A 20750-nucleotide genomic window follows, 5' to 3' on the forward strand; every position below is an offset into this window, starting at 1 on the left:
GTGCAGCATTATCGCACACACGATAAATGTTTCGTGTACACAGCGTTGACCGCTAGCATGATAGTCGAGGCGCTAGTTTTGAACGCGGTTGTGCGTTGTAATGCTGTTATCATCAAGCTAGGGAAATAGCAGCCTCCTCTGCCACTAACGCATTCCTAGTGTTAATCGATGCTACAGCCACTTTCTCCCCATTCTCATCAACGGCGGCGATGACGGAGGCGCCATCGGACCCACAGGCTGCGTCGCAGAAGGCTATGTTACCCGGCGGGTTCCGGGCAAGTTTGTTCATTATTGTTCGAGCTCTATGTCTTCTCCTTTCTTTATCATGCTCCGGGTGCATGTTCTTAGGTACATTGGCAATTTTGAGATGCTTCCGTATGTCTAAGGGGATTAGCTCTGCAGTATACGGGGGTTTCCTCTCACTCTCCCCTAGGTCACTGAGGATCTGCCTGCCTGCTGTTGAGGAGCTAAGCCTCCAAATTTGCGCTTCTCTTGCTGCCCTGGTGATCTCCGCACAGGTATTGTGGGCTCCTATACTAAGCAGTTTCTCCGTTGAGGAGTTAGGTGGGATGCCGAGGGCTCTTTTGTATGCATTTCGTATTAACTTGTCTATTTTCTCCTCCTCTTTCTGACAGATTCAGAAAGGGAGTCGTGTATGCAATCCTACTCACTATGAATGCTTGTACTAATCTCAGGAGACAGTGCTCTCGCAGGCCTTTGTTTCTGAGGGAGATCCGCCTAAAGATACCTATAACTTGGGCGACATAGGTGCTAAGCTTCTTGATAGTGGTTGTGTGTTACATCCGTTCGTCTGGAGACAGTATCCTAGGACTCTTAATTATAGTGTCAACCCTAGGTACTAATCTACCCCCAAACGACAACCTCTATCGGGCCGTATAGGTGAGGGAAGCGGGTCTTTTTCTTCATCTGGTCTTTGGTATTAAGCGAGAAGATCTCAGATTTTTTACGGGAGCAGGAAAGCCCTCTCTCCAGAGCATAGTTTTCAACTACCTCTGCCGCTGCCTGCAGCCGGTATGAGATGTCAGCGTTAGTTCCCCCCCCCCCCCCCCTAGTACCAAAGCCAAGATCATCTTGTCTGACAGTAAGGCAGCTGTTCACAACTTTTGTAAGGGGGTGGTCTCCGTCATTACCAAAGCCAATATCATCTTGTCTGACAGCAAGGTAGCTGTTCACAACTTTTGTAAGGGGGTGGTCTCCTGTCAAGCCTCCAAATTACTAAGAAGATACCCCTCAAGCAGAGAGGTCTCCCTCATATGGGTTCCTGCTAATGAGGGCATTCCGGGGAATGAGGCTGCTCACAGCCTCGCTCGAGAACTATACATCCGAGCTGCTCTGGAAGTGCCCCTGAGTGGGAATAAGGACCCTCTCACAACGTATAAAGAAATAACCGAAACACCTAGATTGGATAGGAGAACACTCTCATTTCCGGATAGGTCACTTACTCCAAATGAGTGCAGGGCCTGGAGGAGGCTTCAGGTCAACAGATTCTTTCCGTTCTCTATACTACACGATAAATACACTGGGGAGCCTGAGCTCTGCAGTAGCTGCCACAGAATGGCTTCGCAAAATCACTTAATTTGAGATAGGATATGATAAACTTTACTGCTATAGTTTCTATACACTTCAGGATGCAGAGGTCGTCTTCATCTTGCGATGTCTTCGCCCTCTTCAGCGGATGGAGCCCCTATTCCAGGGCCCCATTGGATCTGGCAGCTTTCACAGCATGTTGTACCAGCCTTCGTTGGAAGGCTGGATTGTGGCTGGAAAGCGCTTCCTCCCACTGCTCCCGACACGGTTCTTTCTGATTATGGAAACTATAATTGTCCTTGCACTCCCACGTTGTGTGATACACCGTGGGTCTGCCTCCGCATTTGGGGCACGTGTCCCTGTACTGCGTTGGATACATCATATTTAATATGAAAAGATTAGCCAGGGTTTCTGTTTGGACCTATATGACCGCCTCTTCCATATGACCGCCTCTTCCTAAGTCAGGCTAGAGTGCGGTTCCGGATATCTTTTCCTTACCCCCCTGTAGTAATTTGTGATTTCTGAGAAGGTGGGCATTACGTTTTCTAAGGCCCGCTCCGGCCTGAGTGGATGAGAGGCTCGGTTCGTGTGAGCTCGAGCGGTCTCATCGGCCCTGAGGTTGACCCATACTTCCGCATGTCCGGGTACCCAGAAGATAACATGCCTCGCCTGGTCCTTTTATGGAGCCACTTGTGCTAGGACCTGTCTTGCACATTTACCTATCTTTCATTTCATATAGTTCCTGCACGCCTCTTTCGAGTCCGTTAGGATGGTTAAAGATTTTCCGATCCGGCTGCCTTCGGCGATCGCTAGAGCAACTGCGAGTTGCTCGCCCTCATCAACCGTACCGTTTTTAATGGATGCGCTAGCAAATTCTGCGCCCTCCCAGTTGAGTGCTACAGCTGCCATTCTCACGTCTCTTCCTCTATATCTATATATATATTAATTTGGGAGTGTCAGGATTCTCCTGGGGCTAAATCACAAAGCATCCCAGACCTTGCCACCTGGGAAGAGCTGATCCGGAGCCACGACCCGGATCAACAAAGACTCCTCATCCGTCAGGCGGCGACAGCTTACTACAAGACTCTCTCCGCGGTCTCCGGTGCTGAGAGCCGCCCGGGAGGCACCCCCTCCTACTTGCTGCGCCCCGACTTTGAGGCCCCATGACGACGGGAATAAAGTTCATTCATTCATTCATTCATTCATTCATTCATTCATTCATTCATTCATTCATTCTGTTATCAGTGTTGGTAGTGCTTCAGCATGAACTAATCACGCGTACAACCTGGACACATTTCCTATTGTGTAAATAGTTTGTGTATATTACCTCTCCCCTATTTTCTTTTCCGGTCGCTTCACCTCTTTCATTTAATATCTCCATTCTGCCTGCTAGCCTTTATTTCGACTGCCCCAGTTCAGGTGCTTCAGTATCGATGGCAGATGCCAGGGCTAGCAAAAATCTGATCCTTCCTTGTTATTATTTTTAATAAACCACTACTACTACTACTACTAAAGTATTGGTAGGAGGATTGGTTGGTTTTGGATTCTTGGGGTTATTGGCGGATATGCGGCCGCCCGAGCACATACCCACCGGGACCTCATCCAGGCTCCTCCGGCTCATGGATTAGGCAACCGCTTCTGCGGTTCAGGGAAATTCTGGAATACTATTGCGAACGTCATCGGTTTTTCCCGGTCCCTGCTGAGGGCCTGAGTATAAAGCCGATGAGCGAACTCCGAGGCGCCTGCAGACCAACACTTTGTTGTGTCCTGCAATAGCGAAACATTTTGACCCTAAAATTGATGGGCGCTGCCCACACTGTGGGGAAGTGTCCGATAACTTCCACATGGTTTCGGCCTGCCAGAAGAATCCTCCCCTTCCCCTTCCGAGAGGCAAGGGAAGCAGCCCTGCTCAACTGCCCGGGGCTGGAGTGTCAAAGGGCGCGAGTAGCGGCCTCGTCCAACGGGGTCCCGGACTAAGGACTCCACCTATGTAAAGGACCATTTTTGGCCTGCAAACTCTCTTTTCACTGAATAAAAAAAATTTCGCCACCACCGGCGGTCTAATTTCGATGGAGCCGAAGTTCTCTACGCCCCTGTACTTTTCTAAGCCTATGTAACGCCGATGTAACGCATCGTTTGGCAGCAGAAAACGAGCAATAAAAGTGGTGTCTATAGTCCTTTAAAGTCTGGCTCCATAGGAGGGGTGATGCGAGCACAGGTAGAGAGGGTAATAGAGGGATAGAGAGAGAGAGTCTGGAAGCCTGTTTTACGCATAGTTTTTTTTTTGGAACAGACATACGGTGTATGCGTGTGTTCGGCGAAAGGCAGCAAAGCGGCAGAAAGAAGCTCGTTCTAAGGCGGTGAAGCTATCTGAACAGTGTACAGTGGAACGTGGTGCGTACGTGCGTGCACGAATTTGGAAAACGGGTCTGTGTATGCTAGCTTGCTTGAAAAAAAAAGAAAAGATCGCTGTGTGCAGATTCCGATTCCCCAATACCCAAAGACAATGAAGGCGAGGGGGTCCTAGTACCCCTCGTCAATATAGGAGGGGGGTTGGAGACCCCCCTGAGCCCCCGAGACTCCCCTGACTTTAAGCCCTGTACCAAGGTAAAGGAGCAACCTAATCCAACGGTATATCCCGACGAGCTAAGGATGCTGCTGCTGCTGTTGCTGTTGCCGATAGGAAGAAAGAATAGGAAAGTGCACGGGCCTGCCTACTGGCTCAAGCCGAGCCACGCTCGCTGCCGCGTGCTGAAAGTAGGAGAGTTAAAGGATAGGAGAGCAAAGATAGAAAAGGCGCGCGCTAATATCCCCCGGGCCGGTCCCGGAGGGAGCGCAATAATGGGCCTACCCGTGCCAGAATTCTTCAAGCCAAGCACTCCACAATATTCCAAAAATAAGTTTGATATCTTGGGTCCGAGGACCCGCAGCAGATATTAAATCAGATATCAGGTACTAAGGACGCGATATCTTCCGCACTTAATTTACTGTCTAGCTGTGCCGCGCATTTCAAGGGTAATGACAAGTTTTTTTCGGTTAAAACCGAATTTCGAAAGTTGAATTCGGCGTACTTTTATCAACCCGGCGCAATGGCTGGCTAGGGCGCTCGGTTAATTACTGATCCGGAGTACCCGGGTTCGAAGACCGAGGCGGTCGCGCATTTTGATGGGGGCGGAAGGCAAATTTAGGTACACTGCCCGTGGGCTGTGCGATGTCAGTACACGTTGAAGATCCCCAGGTGGTGGAAATTATTACAGAGCCCTCCAATACAGCACCTTTCTTCCTTTCTTCTCTCAGTCCCTGCTTTATTCCTTCCCTTGCGGCGCGGTTTAGGTGTCCGCTGAGATGTAAGACATATATACTGCGCCATTTCCTTTCCCCCCATAATATATTGCTTTTAATTTTACCGCCAAAAGCCCAACCCCAATTCATAAACAAGTCTGCAGAGCAATTTAACGCCTTAAAGGGGCTGTGAAGGGGGCTCTAATAAAGTTGCGGCATGCCTGGGATATTGAAGCACGCCGCTTCACGAATAGCGTCCAGCAAGGATTTTTTAAATGCGCTTTGTAGAAGCTGAGTTATCTGTAGTTAAAATTTGAATTTCAGCGTCTTTGCGCCTTTCCCTCTCGTCACTTTGCACGCTGGAAGGTAGGCGCTCCTAAATTCGCCGACTCCCCTCTGGGAGGGGATCTTCCCGATCTGCCGGAGATAAGTGGCTTATTGGCCGAGGCCATGGTAGCTGCCTGACGTCTGAAAGAATCTAACCAATGGCTACCTCTCACCTTGTCTACGCAAATGCGGGGGACGGAGGAGGGTGCGAGCATGAAAAAGTCGCCGGGAAGAGCCGAAGAGCTCGCCAACTTTGACGCGTGATTGTGGGTCGTCTGCTGCGTGTAGAAGAGTATTATTTGGCTCTGGTTTTCATGGCAACACAGTGCAGTGATTGAGTGAGTTAATGTGCTCTCCTCGGAAGGCGTTTCAGAGCCCCTTTAAAGCATAGAGCTTAAATTTTTAAGTGTTTAAAGGAGCAGCTTTCAGTTATCAGAGGGTCACTTTTTTCCCCCTTTTCAGACTGATCCCTGGGTAATTTATTTGAACATATGGGTGATATGGGTTATGTTCGCCATTGTACAGAGCGCCATTTTCCTTCTTTCTTGACTACAAACCACTCTAATACAAACTATAGGAGGATTATATACAACTTAAGAAAACAGAAAATTGGTTTTGAGGAAAGCAGCTGTCTCAGGTACAAATCTCGGTGGACACCCGAACCGCGCTGTAATAAAGGGATAAACGAGGGAGTGAAAGAGGAAAGGAAGAAAGAAGTGCCGTAGTGGAGGGCTCCGGTAAATTTCGACCACGTGGATCTTTAACGCGCACTGACAGCCAGTCGCCAATCGCGACAGCCAATCGCAACAGCAAACGAAATCAACAAGACGCCATCTACCAACTGACGCGCCGCTGTGCGGAGAAAAAAAAGGCGCGCACGCATTTCGCTTAGAAATAGACAGTGGAAAAAGAGACAGCCATCACGTGAGACATTTTGTGTAGAAAGCGGCCAGGTGGCGCGCACGCTTATTTCCCGCTAGAGTCATTGGAAAAGTCACTGAAAGCTTTTTTTCCGCTGGCTCTATTTCCCGCTACAGCCCCTGTAATAATTCCCACTGCAGATGAGCATAACCTAGGTCACGGTACCCTACAATTGCTAGAGACGACAGCGATACACCACATACAAAGTGACGGCAGGGTTGTGAGATAGCACACGAAAGGCAGACGCGACACAAATGAAAATGAAAATTTAGAGGTTTGCCCCGCCGCGGTGGCTCAGTGGTTAGGGCGCTCGACTAATAATAGTTGATTTTTGGGGGAAAGGAAATGGCGCAGTATCTGTCTCATATATCGTTGGACACCTGAACCGCGCTCGACTACTGATCCGGAGTTCCCGGGTTCGAACCCGACCGCGGCGGCTGCGTTTTTATGGAGGAAAAACGCTAAGGCGCCCGTGTGCTGTGCGATGTCAGTGCACGTTAAAGATCCCCAGGTGGTCGAAATTATTCCGGAGCCCTCCACTACGGCACCTATTCTTCCTTTCTTCTTCCACTCCCTCCTTTATCCCTTCCCTTACGGCGCGGTTCAGGTGTCCAACGATATATGAGACAGATACTGCGCCATTTCCTTTCCCAAAAAAACAATTATTAATATTAGTGGTGACACACACACACACACACACACACACACACACACACACACACACACACACACACACACACACACACACACACACACACATATATATATATATATATATATATATATATATATAAAATCACCAAAAATTGAAGAAACATAACAGGATTTAATTCACGACGTTTCGGCTGGAGGACCAGCCTTTTCCTCCAGCCGAAACGTCGTGAATTAAATCCTGTTATGTTTCTTCAATTTTTGGTGATTTTATATTATATTGACCATATCAGCTGCCAGAAATCACTTTTGGTATATATATATATATATATATTTATTTATATATATATATATATATATATATATATATATATATATATATATATATATATATTGGTCCGCTGTATCGTTGTTGTGACAGGTCCGTTAAAAAGAGCCACATGAACGTCACCAGCGAAGTCTGCGCACAACGCGCGGTTAGAATGGGTAAGAAATAACTAACGTTGTCATCCACGAGCACACGATTCATGATTATCGTGGCCAGAAAATTGTTTAAATTGCTTTTGTCCTGTGTTTTGTTGGAGCTGCTTTAACGAGGCCTTCTGGCCGTTTTGGCCATATAGTTTCTTACTGTTAACTAGAGGGAAAGGGGAGTTTGCACGGAGCTTCCTCGAGATCCCCTGAGCCACCATGGGCGCTCTAAGCATCATGGGGCGGAGAGCTGCCGACTGCAGAACCACAACTTTTGGCCAAAAAATAATAAAAAATAAACGTTGTTCGATAATCAAGAATGTCCTAACATTCAATATCCTGTCTATAAATTACAAAAAGACGAGGAGAAAAGCATGTAAATCTAAAGCGATACCTTGATCACAAAATACGACATTTCGTGCTTAACAAGCGCTTTTTAAAAAAAAATGTTGAACAAATTTTGCTGCTTCAACATTTTAAGAGGTTTTTTAATTGCACTTCGGAAACCAAAAACATTTTATTGGCGTCGTGTGCTGTTGCGTTTTCGCTACTATGGCTTTTGCGCACTACATTTGCGCCAAAATCGTCTGCGCCGCGGACGGAACGGCACATCTACGCCACTTCTGTTCGTGAAAAAAAAAAAAAAAACGACTGTCTCGCACCAAGTAGCTCATCGCCCCATGATGCTTTGAGCGCCCATGGTGGCTCAGGCGCAGCGCCGCCAGCTTTCCGTCTAGTTAATAGTAAACTCTGTGGTTTTGGCCGCATGTATAAACCTTCTTTGAAAAATAGGCTTGCTAAGAACAGGTTGTAGAGCGGCCTCTAGCTCTGTGGCGTTGCTGGTAAATGGACCTCGCGTTTTTTTTTTTTTTAGAATAGAAAACATGCACGCGAGTATGCTGACATACTCATGTGCACCTCATACATACTCGAATGCGCAACCACATGCACATTCGTTAATTAATTACTTGATTGGCCTACGCTAATATATGATAATGAAGATACAACATCCCCAACAAACAATTGATGCTTCTGAAAGACGCTTATCTTTTCGATGCAGGTTATCCCATTGCGTACGTCGAGCGTCGTTTTCGGACTACTCCGAAATGTAATACCGTGCGATAATTAAGCCGCGGGGTATCCTGTCTTGCAGCTATGGCCAGGTGCATTTCTTGTGGAATGTCGATACTGATGAGAAACCTCAACAAATTCGAGATTTTTCGAATGTTTGCCTCTGCCGCCTCTGCCAAAAACTCCAAGCATCGCGACTGCCGAAGCAGGCGCGCACAGGTGCGGCCAAAATGATTAATAATGATTAATTATTACGAAGCACGCTTTGGTGTCTCAAGATTTTCACACGTTAGAGAAGGTATTATGGTTTCTTGCTTTCATACACGAGCGCACCAGCGGCATTATTTAACATAGACGGATGCATAAAAGCTGAACCCTTTAAATCGGGCGGTGGTTCAAGTCACAGCAGCGCTCCTGTCGGCAATCCACACTTTCGAGATCACGCCGCCAATGCGACACAGCTGCCGCTTTTTCCACTGACCCTAGTTTTATTACACTACTGTTCGGCTTGGCCTAGCCATTGGCCTAGCACGCAATAGCAACGGCCGCTTTCAAATGGATGTCTGTATATGTGATACCGTTTGTGTTACGCAGAGACTGACCGTTGTTTATCTTATGACGCCAGTATTTTAAATACGCTGAGAGTCGTAGCTTTCGTGGCTGCATTGCGTGATCCGGCCTGAATGGCTCCACAGCGGCGTAAGCGGCGTTTCTCGTCGTCGTCGCCTGAAAGCGGCGGCGGTAGTAGTGATGGCAGCGAAGACGCATTAACGGTGTCGGACGTTACTTGCCCGGTGTGTCTGAGCCTTGTCGTCGAGCCTGTGACTATGCCGTGTGCTCACGAGGTTTGCAAGTCGTGCTTCACGAGCACTGTGCTCATGGCCAACAAGGAATGCCCAATGTGTCGCATGCGGATCGCATCATGGGCTCGGCGCGCGGCCCGCGAGGGTACCCTGGTGAACCGCAGGCGCTGGGAGCTCATCCAGAGACGCTTCCCGGCACAAGTCGCGAAGAGGCTCAGTGGAGAGGATAGCCGAGCAGGTAGTGTGGAAACACGTCTGCCCGATGCGCGTGCTTTTTTTTTCGCTGTCGGGGAGCTAAATGGGTGTTGTCAGCGCGTACGAAAGTTGGTGTGGTTTACTAAAAGAGTACTCTTACCAAAAACAGTGGATCGCGGTGTGCCCCAGTTCTGCGCTTTTTCCTCGAACACAAACGCCTTCTCTCAGCGTGAGGCCAACGGCGAAACGATCGGAGCGGCAGCTTTGCGCTGCGGTTTCGGACATAGGAGCCCGGTATCCGCACTGCGATTTGAGTGATTTTGGGCCGGTTTTTGCACCCGACCAGCATTGCCCGATACTACCGAAACTTCCATTGTGAGACTATTGCCAGCGCAAGGGTGCGACGAGTTCGTTCCCAGACGTGTTATAACGTGAGAGCCATTGTTGGCAGCGATCCAAGTCGCCTGCTCGCCTTGATCGGCGATTATGTTGCATGAACTTGGGTCCCGTCTTTCTTCCTTAAATGGAGTTTTGCGTGAAAAGGGTACTGTTATATACTCCAAACGGCGACATATGAACGTGCATGCTTGTTCGAAGGTGCAAAGGAAGTATTCGAGTAGCAGAGGCGAGCTGAATACTTCATCGTGTGGAATCTTAAAGCTGAAGCAGCAAGGGGATCGTCACAGCGTGAAGTTGGGCTATCGCTCGTGTCATCCCTGATCCTCATGTCCCGTCCTTTGCGCTAATTTATATTAAGGGACCCAGTTGTCATAACTTGTGTGGTCCTGTGACCCTGTGTGGTCATAACTTATGTTATAGTAGGATACAAATTAAAAAACCGCAGTGGGTAACAGTGTGCCACAGTCTGTGGCATCCTGTATTACACCGCTGACCAGCCACAACAGTAAACAAAATCAGGTTTAATGTTTGACGGTATCAGACAAGCCAGAGCCGTCAAAATTATTGAGCTTGTTATTTCATCTCATGATTGACTTTTTTAGGCAACAAGAAAGATTTAAAGGAATATAGGCACCTAATTTTGGTGGCATGTTTTCTTCACTACAATGATGCGGAAGACACTACTATGCATGAATCACCATGTGGTATTTGCCTACGACAGCTAAATAATTTATAATCGAATTTTTGTGTCATGCTGTTTCGGTTTAAACAGCCGAACGATTTCTGTGACATCAAAGTGTGGTTATTTGTCACATGAGACATGGAAAAACTGCGGTATAATTGCCACTTCATCGTTTTAATTCACTGCAGTGCTGAAGTCAGCCTTCATCAAGAGCTGGAATGGCAATGAATTTAGAAGCAATGATTATATTGCAGTTTTTTTTATGTCTCTTGTGACCTATAACCACACTTTGACATCACAGTCATCTTTGGCTGTTGAAACTGGAACAGCACAAGAAAGAAATTCGATTATAAATTACTTAGCGGTCATAGGAGAATACCACGTAGTAATCCATGTATAATAATGCCTTACACATCATCAAAAACCCAACGGTCTACTTTTTGTGCCGCGGAGGAATTCTGTTCGACAGTCCTCAATGTTGGTGTGTGGTCATAACTTGTGTAATCGTAGAATACAAAGTAAAAAAACAGCAGTTGGTAACAGTGTGTCACAGTCTGTGATGTCCTGTATTACTCTGCTGACCAATCGCAACAGTGAACAAAATCACACCAGGCAAGCGTAGCATGGGGCGACAGAAAATTAAGTGGGTGGATGAGATTAAGAAGTTTGCGGCCGTACGGTGGGCGCAGCTGGCAGAGGACAGGGTTAATTGGAAAGACGTGGGAGAGGCCATTGCCCTGCAGTGGGCGTAGTTAGGCTGATGTTGATGATGGTGATTTTTTCTTTGGTTTAACGTGGAGTGCTTCATGAATTTCTAACAAAATTCAAACTTTCCATTCCATTAGCACCTGCAAATACATCCTCAGCCTTATGGCGTGCTTACTTCACATGCTGACCTGCTCTAAATTTAAAGGTTTGGAACATGAACATTTCAGCAGAGATCTGTTTGGTCAGGAGGCAAAATTTGAAAGAAAAGACTGAAGCTCCGACCAAAGTCTCACGAGAAAACCTCTCATTTGAGTTTGGTCAGAGTGTCACGGCATTTTCTCTCTAAATTTATAGGGACAGTTTTTGTTTTTAGTAAAAATTGATTCTATGGCTCTTTCTTGGTATGTTGATGTTTATTGGGCAGGAAAAGATGCATATATTGCTGTGAAAATTGCATTTAAAAATCTTCCCATCATTCAGCTTTAACCTGTGGCACCTACACCGAAGAGGCCTCTGTGAGTACCATTGTGAAGTGAATGGCATAGCTTCTGGGATTCTTGCCCAATATGCTGTGTTGTTGCCCCGCAGTTTACCTGTGAAATTGCCAGTGATGGTGACAGTGTTCCAGTTTTTACCCTTTTATTACCTTTGTTTCTTTTGTCTTGTGCAGTGCACTACTTGCCCCTTCTATGATTGCTGAACCATCAAGGTCACTGGCAAGAAGAGAGAGCTAGGTTAAAGCTAAAGAAATGTGTCTATACTTCCGCTGTAATTGCATGTTCTTGTAATATAAAATAATAATTATAATAATAATTTGTTTATGTGACTCCAGCATTTTCTTTATTGAATTTATGCTATCGTTTGCAAGACTTGAAAGATGTTTTTTTGTGCATGCATTGTTCCTGTTTGGTTGCGCTTCAAGCAGGGCTCTGCTTCTGAGGGACAGTGTCACAGTTAAGACAGACCAGTGATTCTGGTTGCAGGTACACCACAGCCAACATTGCTGCGGTCTCTTTCGGCACCCGGCGAGATTCGCCGCGAGTACGAGGAGCAGCGGCAGCGCGTTGAGGCCGAGTGGCGTCAGGAGCGTGAACAAGAAGCCCAGGCTGGCGAGGCCCTGGCTCAGCAGCTGGCTTCAGAAGAAGAGCGCATTCTGCAGGAGCAGCGAAGGCAGGAGCGGCGGGACCTGCGCCTGGCCTGCCTCTGGGGTGTGTTCGGAGACACCCCTGCCGTGCTGGCCGCTATGCCGGTTGTTAGGTCCCTGCTCATGCCAGATGACAATGACGATGAGGACAGTGCGTCCTCCTTCGTGGCACCAGAGGATCGGCCAAACGGTGTGTTTTTGCAAGTCTCCTTGCAACATATGATGCAAACAGCCTTTTCTTTCATCTGCTTTGTCCATGAAAGTGCGTGAACTTTCAGGAGTAAGAAAAAAAATGCATTAGTGACTAGATTTTGCCGAGCTGTGCACATATAGACCGTAATGCTGTGTGCAACGTTTATGGCACAAACTAATTGTTCATTCTGGACTATGTTGATGGTGAAATTCTCATGCAGAACGCAAGAGTACTGTATATACTTGTGTAAATGCTGCACCTCCTACTTGGCAGCTGGTAAAGCGGGAAAAAAAGTTAGTCAAAAGAACTGCTTCATGTGTGCATAATTTTGCTCACGTGGTATGCTACGCTTGGAGCTGATAGACAATAACTGCCTGCAACACTCAGTATTACCGCGCGTGGGTCGTCCTGTGCACCGGACTCCGTCTGGAACCATGAACATGCGGAGCTGCAGCGTTGCTAACTCGTCTTGTGTGCTTGGCGTTTGCACCACTGTCGACGAAATGTTATGCTGCGCAGAAAAACTAGAACGGGGTGCACTCACACTGGCGGCACATTTCTTCATGGCGACGTGCCGCCTGCCAGGCTCAGGCACCATAGCAGCTTGCCGTTAGCCTGGTGTCGATAGGCCTAGCACGCTTCGCATCAAAGCTGCACTGAAAGTGCTTCGAATCTAGTCACAGTTTACTATAAAAGGTCTAACCTTGTTACCAGTTCACCATCACACAATAACCTCACATTACCTTTTGCTACCGCAAAAAAATGACCGATTTTGAGTGTTTCAAAATAAAAATTATTTCTTCAAGAATTGCTAAATACACTGCACAATGTAATGCATCAGACTGTAGCTTATTGGTGATATTTTCGAACGAAATAAATGCCAGAGTTGTGTGTGCAAAACTTTTCTAAAATTAATTGGTTAAATGTTATGGGAACGCACACACAAAAATACAAGCAAAACAAAAATAAGCCGCAGCACTGAACCAGAAGTTGACTACAAAAAAATGACAGTGAATATGACCAGCTACTATTCTTGTCATTTTCAGCTGCGTACATAATACACTGAACTTTCTGTGGCCTTTAAAGTTGGGGAATATGACTGCTGCGCCACTAGAGAATGCATCTGTGTGAGGACATGAGGTGGAGATAGATATGAAATGTGCTCCACATTACACTTGTTCTGAGTTTTGTTCTTGTTTTTTTATGACAGAGCTTGCAGTTCTTCTTTTTCTCCATATTTTTTTTCAGTGGATAGCGAATGCATTCTATGGGTGAAAAAAGGGAATGGCTTTCCTTGACATCATAATCAAAATCTGCTGATGCATTTGGTAAAATATATTGTCAGTATGTTGCGAAGACCCTAAAGCACCAAATAAAACCACTCTCACTATTTGCAAATCAAGTGCACGACATAAAATACAATGTGAACGGTAAAACAAATTACGAGTGAGTACGCGCCGATATCCCGGGCCCCTGAGACGAAGTCTCGCAATCGGAACTGAAATCCGACCATTCCGACCAAATTTGATGGCTGTTTATATCTAATAGCTGTGCCTGACAATGGCGTTTTCCTGGCTCATTTTCTAAACTGTTATGTATTTCACATGGCGAGATGCTTTGAACTGCATTAATGGACTTTGTGACAAGGTCATTAAGCTGTGTAGTGCCTCACTGTGTCTAGTCATCACCATTTTTTTTATCTTGCTTGTACAATCAATGATGGAGGAAAGGAAATGGTGTGAGCGCAACGTGCTTGATGTCCTTTGAATGCATTCTAAAATTGTCTTGCTTTAAATATTTGCTTTATTCTTCTCAAACATTTCAGTTCACATTTGTTGTGACAGTCACTCAGGTGTACAAAAATTGCATGTTTAAACGAGCCCCATGATGATGGTGATTGGGCTTGTTGGAAGTGCAGACTTTTATCTTGTGCACGTGGTTGAAGAAGCCCTGCAGCTAAACCTTCCAAACTACCCTTACTCGCACGAGAACTTGGAGCATCACTGTCGCAAGTTATGAGTAGATCATCAGTTGCGAGAATGAAAGGTTGAAGGTTGATGGCCGTCTAAATAGTTGGATGGTAAATGCTTGTTTGGGCACACGGCTTTTTGCAGAATGCTTTCCACTTCCTTTGTCAGTGTGAGTTTCACCCTGCTATGTTCAGCATTCAAGATTAAATTCCGCAAGATACTGTGTGGAACTGTCATGTGTAAATGCCTAGTTTTGAGGCTGCTCAAATTGTCTGGTACCATGCTTGTGCAAGTGGAAGTGAAAATATGTACGACCTCTGCCGTTGCAGGTGGGACCACCGAGAATGTACAGACAACGCCCTCTCATGGAGGCGGTGACAGACTGTGTTCGCGCAGTGTTCAGACTGTGCTTTTTGAGACTCGGCAGCAGGAGACTCAGACGAGTGAGCATGGCGACAGGAGTTCACCTTCTTACCTCGAAGAGGACCTGGAACTGGCACGTCGCATCCAAAGACGGCTGAACCGTCAGAGCATGCTGTTGCCTGGCCGTACATATGAACTGCGCTCACGGATTGTGCCCACTGACAGAATCGAGTGACAGAGTTGGTCGGTTGCTTGAGACAGTCTTCTTTTTAAACTTTTATCTTTTTTTTTTGGTTTCCCAGCACTGTAAAGTTGTACATATGCTGTAGGACGCTTGGATGGATACTAAGGAAGGTGCAGATACAACATAGCTGGTAAATGGTTTGGACAGAGTCCGAGTGGCACCTTCTTGTGTGGAAGCACTACTTCACTAGCAAAACTGAAAAATCCGAGGTATGTGTGAAGCGTCAACCTTTGACCTTTGACAGAGTGCCAGTGTCTTGCGCACCTGCTTCGTCAATGTGTGAAACTGGCCCCCCCCCCATTGCCTGTGCGTGGCTGCCAATAGCGGCTGCCTGAAACGGGTGAGCCGGCACCGCCTCCCCCACGCGGCTGACGATAAGATCTTGCATGCAGTTGCCTTTGAGTAGGTGTTGCCTCTACTGCTTTTGTCCATCGTACTTGGTTTTAATACTTTACTTTAAAACCATGCCATTTTTTTTTTAAAGCATTTAACCTGTGAAAGAAAGCTAAGGGGACATTGCTTTCAGAACTTGCACATTGCACAGAACTTGTGGGTTGCCAGTATAAAAGGTAATGATGTGCCACTAGGCTGTCATGTTGAAAGAAAGGTTAGCTATTGTATGTACCATGCGGGACAAATCTAATTTGGCTGACAGTGGATTTAGTCAGTGACAAGGTGATGCAGAAGGTTGAACTGGGAGATAAGGTGGCCCCTTTCCCAAGTGTGACCTTCGGGGCAGCCGAGCATCAGTTTGGGCTCACTTTACTTTACAAAAAAACCAGCGGATTCTTAGGATGCTCTACCACTAGACCAAGCCACCACCACTGTTGCCAGGTTATTGCAAGGCCACTGGGATTCAAACCATTTACCTGCTGTGTATATACAAAAGAGGCACCTTTTTACTAGGCCATTGCCTGTATCGTATCTGTTACTTCCTGCCTGTCTGAGTTTGTGGTAGAGTTGTCACATAGCATATACAGACTTTGTGAGCAGCAAGTCGCTTTATATATATGTCTGTGTGTCCTTGCTGATGACAATGGTTTTCAGACAAGATGAGTGAGAAAATGGGCGTGTAAGTGCCACATTTGGCAGAAGTTAATTTGCTATTGCACAAGCAAGTGCAAAGCTTGTGCTGCTTAGATTTGTTGTTTTAACTATTTGCAATGACAGTAGTGCTTTATATACGGGTAATTGTATACCTTGGGGCGTGTTCACATCGGCGGGTCATGACAGGAGTCTGCACAAGGGACTGTAGCTTGCAGCCTGTGAGTCATTGAGGAAGGAACTTAGTGGGACTTGCATACCATAGCATGGTGCCTGACAACATGCAGCAATGTTTCATGCCACCGCTTCTGCCAGAGATGTCCGTAGGTGCAAATGATGGTCGTGAAATATGGGGTATAAACCTGCATCTTATTTCAACCTCATGTCGACATCCATGTGTCAAGAAACTAGAACAGGCTTAAAGACAAGCACCACATAGGTGCGTGCTCATTCCAAGCCAAGAACACATGTAACACGTCAAACATGGTACTTTGCGCACCGTTTCACACTGAAAGAAATATATTAATGTAATTATTTCTGGAAAACTGTATTTTAAACACAGTCTCAATTTATAATATCAAAGAGCATTACTTTAAGAACTGTGGATGGTAAGAGGGCACCATTATGAAAATTCGGCAAGCACACTCGAGACTGCTTACGTGTGGGAATGCGAAAGCATTGATGGTTCATTGTTCATTGCACGAGCACACACACAACCGGCTGCAATGAAATCCAATAATAAAACAGCGCACCGCAGGCATTGTGCTCCACTGTCTATGCTGTGTCCAGCGGTGCTATGTATGATGCCACCCGGAACACTGTACGACGAACGGTTCCATCACAATTTTTGTACAAATGTCGGGAAAACTGGTGCCACATGGAGGTCAGCCAGTGGTGAATAATTATAGACAAGCAACATGTATAGGATTGTCTGAACTGGTTGCGCTCAGCTTGCTGTGTGTGTCACAGGGCCACTTGGTGACGTCGCCCTTTTTTCTTGCCATCACTTGGATTTTCTGTATCCTCTGCGAATACACACACCACCTGGTTTTTTCTTAATGGGACTAGTAATACTCTCGCATTAAAAGCCAGATATAGAAAATGTTACGGGGGCACCTAAGCAATTCTTATGATGTGTAAATGCGAGAGAAACTGTAACTGGCATCCACCTACACATTCAGGCAGTTATGTGTCTTTCCTTTCCTCAAAACCAACGGAGGGTTTGTACGTGGTGGTGCGGAGCCAGTGGCCTATTGCTCCAGGAGGGGTGATGACGTCATTTGCATGCTGCGTTTCAGCCACGGGTTTCTGATGACTGCAGGTTTTAGCACAGTGAGCCAAGTAATGCTCTCGCATAAAAACCAGACGTGTTGGCGTCACTCATTGGCCGAGGAGATTTGAGACATCATGTGAGCTGCAAAAAGTCATTCAATGCACGACTACCCCAAAGAGGTCACTTTTCAACTCTTTGAGCATAGAAAATTGTAAGTTACGGGGTTTAATGTCCCGAAGCTACACGTGGGCTATGATATGCCGTAATGGAGAGATCCAGATTATTTAAACCACCTGATGTTCTTTAATATCCGCTGACACCGCAAAGCACGTGGTATTTTTGTATTTTATGTTCATCGAAACGCAGACACCGTGGCCGGGTTTGAATCCGTAACCTTTGAATTGGCAGCTGGATGCCAAAGCCACTGAGCCACCGCGGCAGGTAGCTTTGTGAGCATAGCCAATTGACTAAACTGGTTGTGCAGCCAACTGCAGTGGTGGCCTAGTGGTTTGAGCATCCGCCTCTCGTGTGGGAGGTGCGGGGTTTGATCCCCAGGACCGCTTGGTACCCACTAGCAATACAGTGGGCACACACTTTCCTCTAGCCTGGTGCTTGGTGTCTTTAGAGTAAAATGCTTCGGAAATGGGTCCTTGTCACCACCTTGAGTAGACGAAAAAAAAACCTTGTGCCATGACATCCTTTGGTCACAGGTGCTCTTGTGCCATAAAAATTTATGGTCAGCATCATCATCTATGTGCAACCGTTGTAACTCGCCGATGTGAATACGCCCTTATAGCATTTGTGCTTGAGCATGCACGCTGCCTGGTTTTTGCAGCGCCATGTCTCGCAAGGGGACAGTAAAAAATGTGTCACATTGGAGCACTAACCTCTCGTTCTAACAAGACTTCTTATTCTTCTTTAGGGACACTGAGGACATATTGAATTTGGCCTATAATGATGGATTACAGTTAAGACAAAATGACAAAGAGGATACTTTCACAGAAAACTGAGCTTGTATAAGCTAGAGAAGGTAAGAAAGAAAATGGATACAGGCGTAGCCACTACCGGCTGTTTTCGTAAGCAAACTGTGTCTGCCAATGCAGTTGTTTGTGCACGTATCTCTGAGGCTATAGACAGATACAGCTCAAGAACGAAGCGGCAGATTCCCCCAAAGAAGGCTCTCCAGCCAATGGCGTCGACTGATTTTCATGACGCCGTGACTAATCCGATTAAGCTGTGGATATCCCCCATTCAACTCCCACTCCCTGCAATTTCATGCTAGCCGGCAAAAGGGGATTGGTCTAGGAGGAGAGAGGAAGAATCAGTCGACACCATTGGCTGGAGGGCTTCTTTGAGAGGCATTTGCCACTTCGTTCTTGAGTTGTATCCGAATACAGGCTACACTGCCATTCACTTCCAAATGATGACCATGGTGTACATTTCTGTTTTGATGTCGTGAGTTTGTTGGCGAGAAAATTTCTAAATCCAATTTTCTCAGCAATAAACGCGCCTTTGCTGGAGCCTGGCGGAAAAAAACCGCCATAGCCAGAAAATGCCAGAGGATTGATGTTTAGTGAGAACAAAAATTGTATGGAGTTGTCCTCAATGTCCTTCTAGTGGACGAATCTTAACATGTATGTGTACTTTTTTTGGGGCATGAAATTCTTGTCAGCCATATTGTGGGCGGTTTTAGAAGGGGGAATCCGTAGCCCAGCCAAAGTAGGTTGAAATTAAAACAAATCCAGATCTGAAATCGTTTGTCGTCATGCAACACTACTTCAAAAGTGGCATTGTGCCCAAGCCTTTCGTGCCAGTGATGCTTCCTTCAGCAAGGGAGTGCATTTTTAATCTTTACAAGTTTTTCGATCAAAACAGCCTTTTTGCTTGTGTGACAAATATCCACTTGTAGTCTTGCCAGAGGCTACAAGCCTTTGTTAACAGTGTTTCTTTTATTCTGCTTCAGCCATGCCATGAACAATTACTGTTAGGCTTGCATTTATGTTCAAGGGGCCCACGGCTTGCCAGTCTGTGATTGCCATCGTGTTTCGCACAACAGCAGTGTAGCAGCGCTTGGTGCATTCACTTGTAACAAGTTGCAAAATGCGCTTTGCTAGCTGTTTTCAAACCGGCAAAGGGATATGTGTGACATGTGCCTCCTGTTACTGTGTTTATTTCGAGTGCAGGGTGGGCACAAATGTACAAAGCACAAATCTTTATAGTTTGATGGAAAGTGGTTGTTTATACGTATGTTAGCACTGTGCAGGTGTAGCCTAGAATGCTGTGCTGGGGTGCACAAGGAAGGTGCACTCATTCATTTTTTCTGCCTTAATAGCCAGCAGCTGATCACCAGGATCTTTTCACCATTGCAAGTTTTGTTACAAGTGGTGGCTTGAATGGAATGACTGCCTTGCTACTAGAGGCGGCTGTTTAGCCACAATATAGAGCACTTGCTCAGTCCCTAAGCAAGGGTGGGCTCTTGGAGGAGCTCTACTTATACTCAGATAAATATGATACATTATGTTCACAAATAGCTGCATCTCATGTTAGCCTTAGAGGATGCTGGGAAAGCACGCTTCAGTACATTTATGTCAGAAAGAAAACTTGCTTTTAACTGCCTAGTGGACTTGGGACGAGCCTGGCTCGTCATAAGCAGACTATCATTTCTGGCGCTGATGAGACTTCTGCGTCAGGTTTAAGACAAGTAGGTCTTGTCCAAAGCATTTTTTGGGTTCGCCAACAGACTGCAGTATGAATACAAGTTGACCGTTTTAGTACCACTTTCGAAGAAAAAAAGAAAAATGTGTCCGCTAGGGAGTTAAATATTTATTGTGTTCTATCGGGTGTGTTTGCTGTGAGTGTTTGCTGAATGAGAGAGTTGTCCTTTCTTGCTCCTTGCAAGATGCGTATGCTGTATTGCAAAGTGTTGCCTTATGCAAAAGCATCTTGACTGATATTACCTAAAGGTGTAGAGCTTTAAAGTTCTCAAAGAACTGCTCCTCACTTGTCACCGAACACTTTTCATGCTATGCTATGTATATACCATGTCCGTGGATTGCATACTGTTAAGCCATAAAATGAGCCTCTGCAATGTCCGTGTCATGTGTTGTCTTCTGGCAGATGAAAGCTTGGTTATCAAAGATTGTAGCAAACTGTGGGGCAGCTACAGTCCTTGTACAAGCAGAGTAACGCTGCCTTCAAGATGGATGTGCTGGGATAGGAAGACTTTTTACAGCAAAAGCTGTTATAGCTTTGGTTTAGTCATTTAGCTGAAGCTATTAGGGGTGCCATCTTTGCTACCTGCCTCAGCTATCGCATAGACCATGATCCGCCGGAGGGGAGAGGTGCCTAGTGGGAGAGGATGTTGCACAGACGCCAGTGCCCGGTCCTTGGCGCTGGGGAGGGAGAGAAGGGAGTGCACATGTGCAGTGCGCCTAACTTCGGGGGGGAGTATGCGCGGCGCA

At 46.4% G+C, this 20750-nt stretch overlaps 1 protein-coding gene across 1 annotated transcript; it reads left to right on the forward strand.

The window, feature by feature from the left end:
• The first annotated feature begins 8784 nt into the window (after nucleotides 1–8784).
• LOC144125133 (uncharacterized) lies at nucleotides 8785–20381 on the forward strand. The gene is made up of 3 exons (XM_077658244.1): nucleotides 8785–9312; nucleotides 12042–12392; nucleotides 14695–20381. Exons 1-3 carry the CDS (start codon nucleotides 8955–8957, stop codon nucleotides 14961–14963), a joined length of 978 nt encoding a protein of 325 aa, XP_077514370.1. The 5' UTR covers nucleotides 8785–8954; the 3' UTR covers nucleotides 14964–20381.
• Nucleotides 20382–20750: the final 369 nt, after the last annotated feature.

This window comes from Amblyomma americanum, chromosome 3, assembly GCF_052857255.1.
Source record: "Amblyomma americanum isolate KBUSLIRL-KWMA chromosome 3, ASM5285725v1, whole genome shotgun sequence".
Taxonomy (NCBI): domain Eukaryota; kingdom Metazoa; phylum Arthropoda; class Arachnida; order Ixodida; family Ixodidae; genus Amblyomma; species Amblyomma americanum.

Bases quoted from the DNA above. Each gene is read 5' to 3' on its own strand.
- LOC144125133 (XM_077658244.1), top strand. From the start codon at position 8,955: ATGGCTCCACAGCGGCGTAAGCGGCGTTTCTCGTCGTCGTCGCCTGAA. The intron at 9,313-12,041 runs GTAGTGTGGAAA...TTCTGGTTGCAG, and splicing joins TGGAGAGGATAGCCGAGCAG to GTACACCACAGCCAACATTG. The intron at 12,393-14,694 runs GTGTGTTTTTGC...CTGCCGTTGCAG, and splicing joins ACCAGAGGATCGGCCAAACG to GTGGGACCACCGAGAATGTA.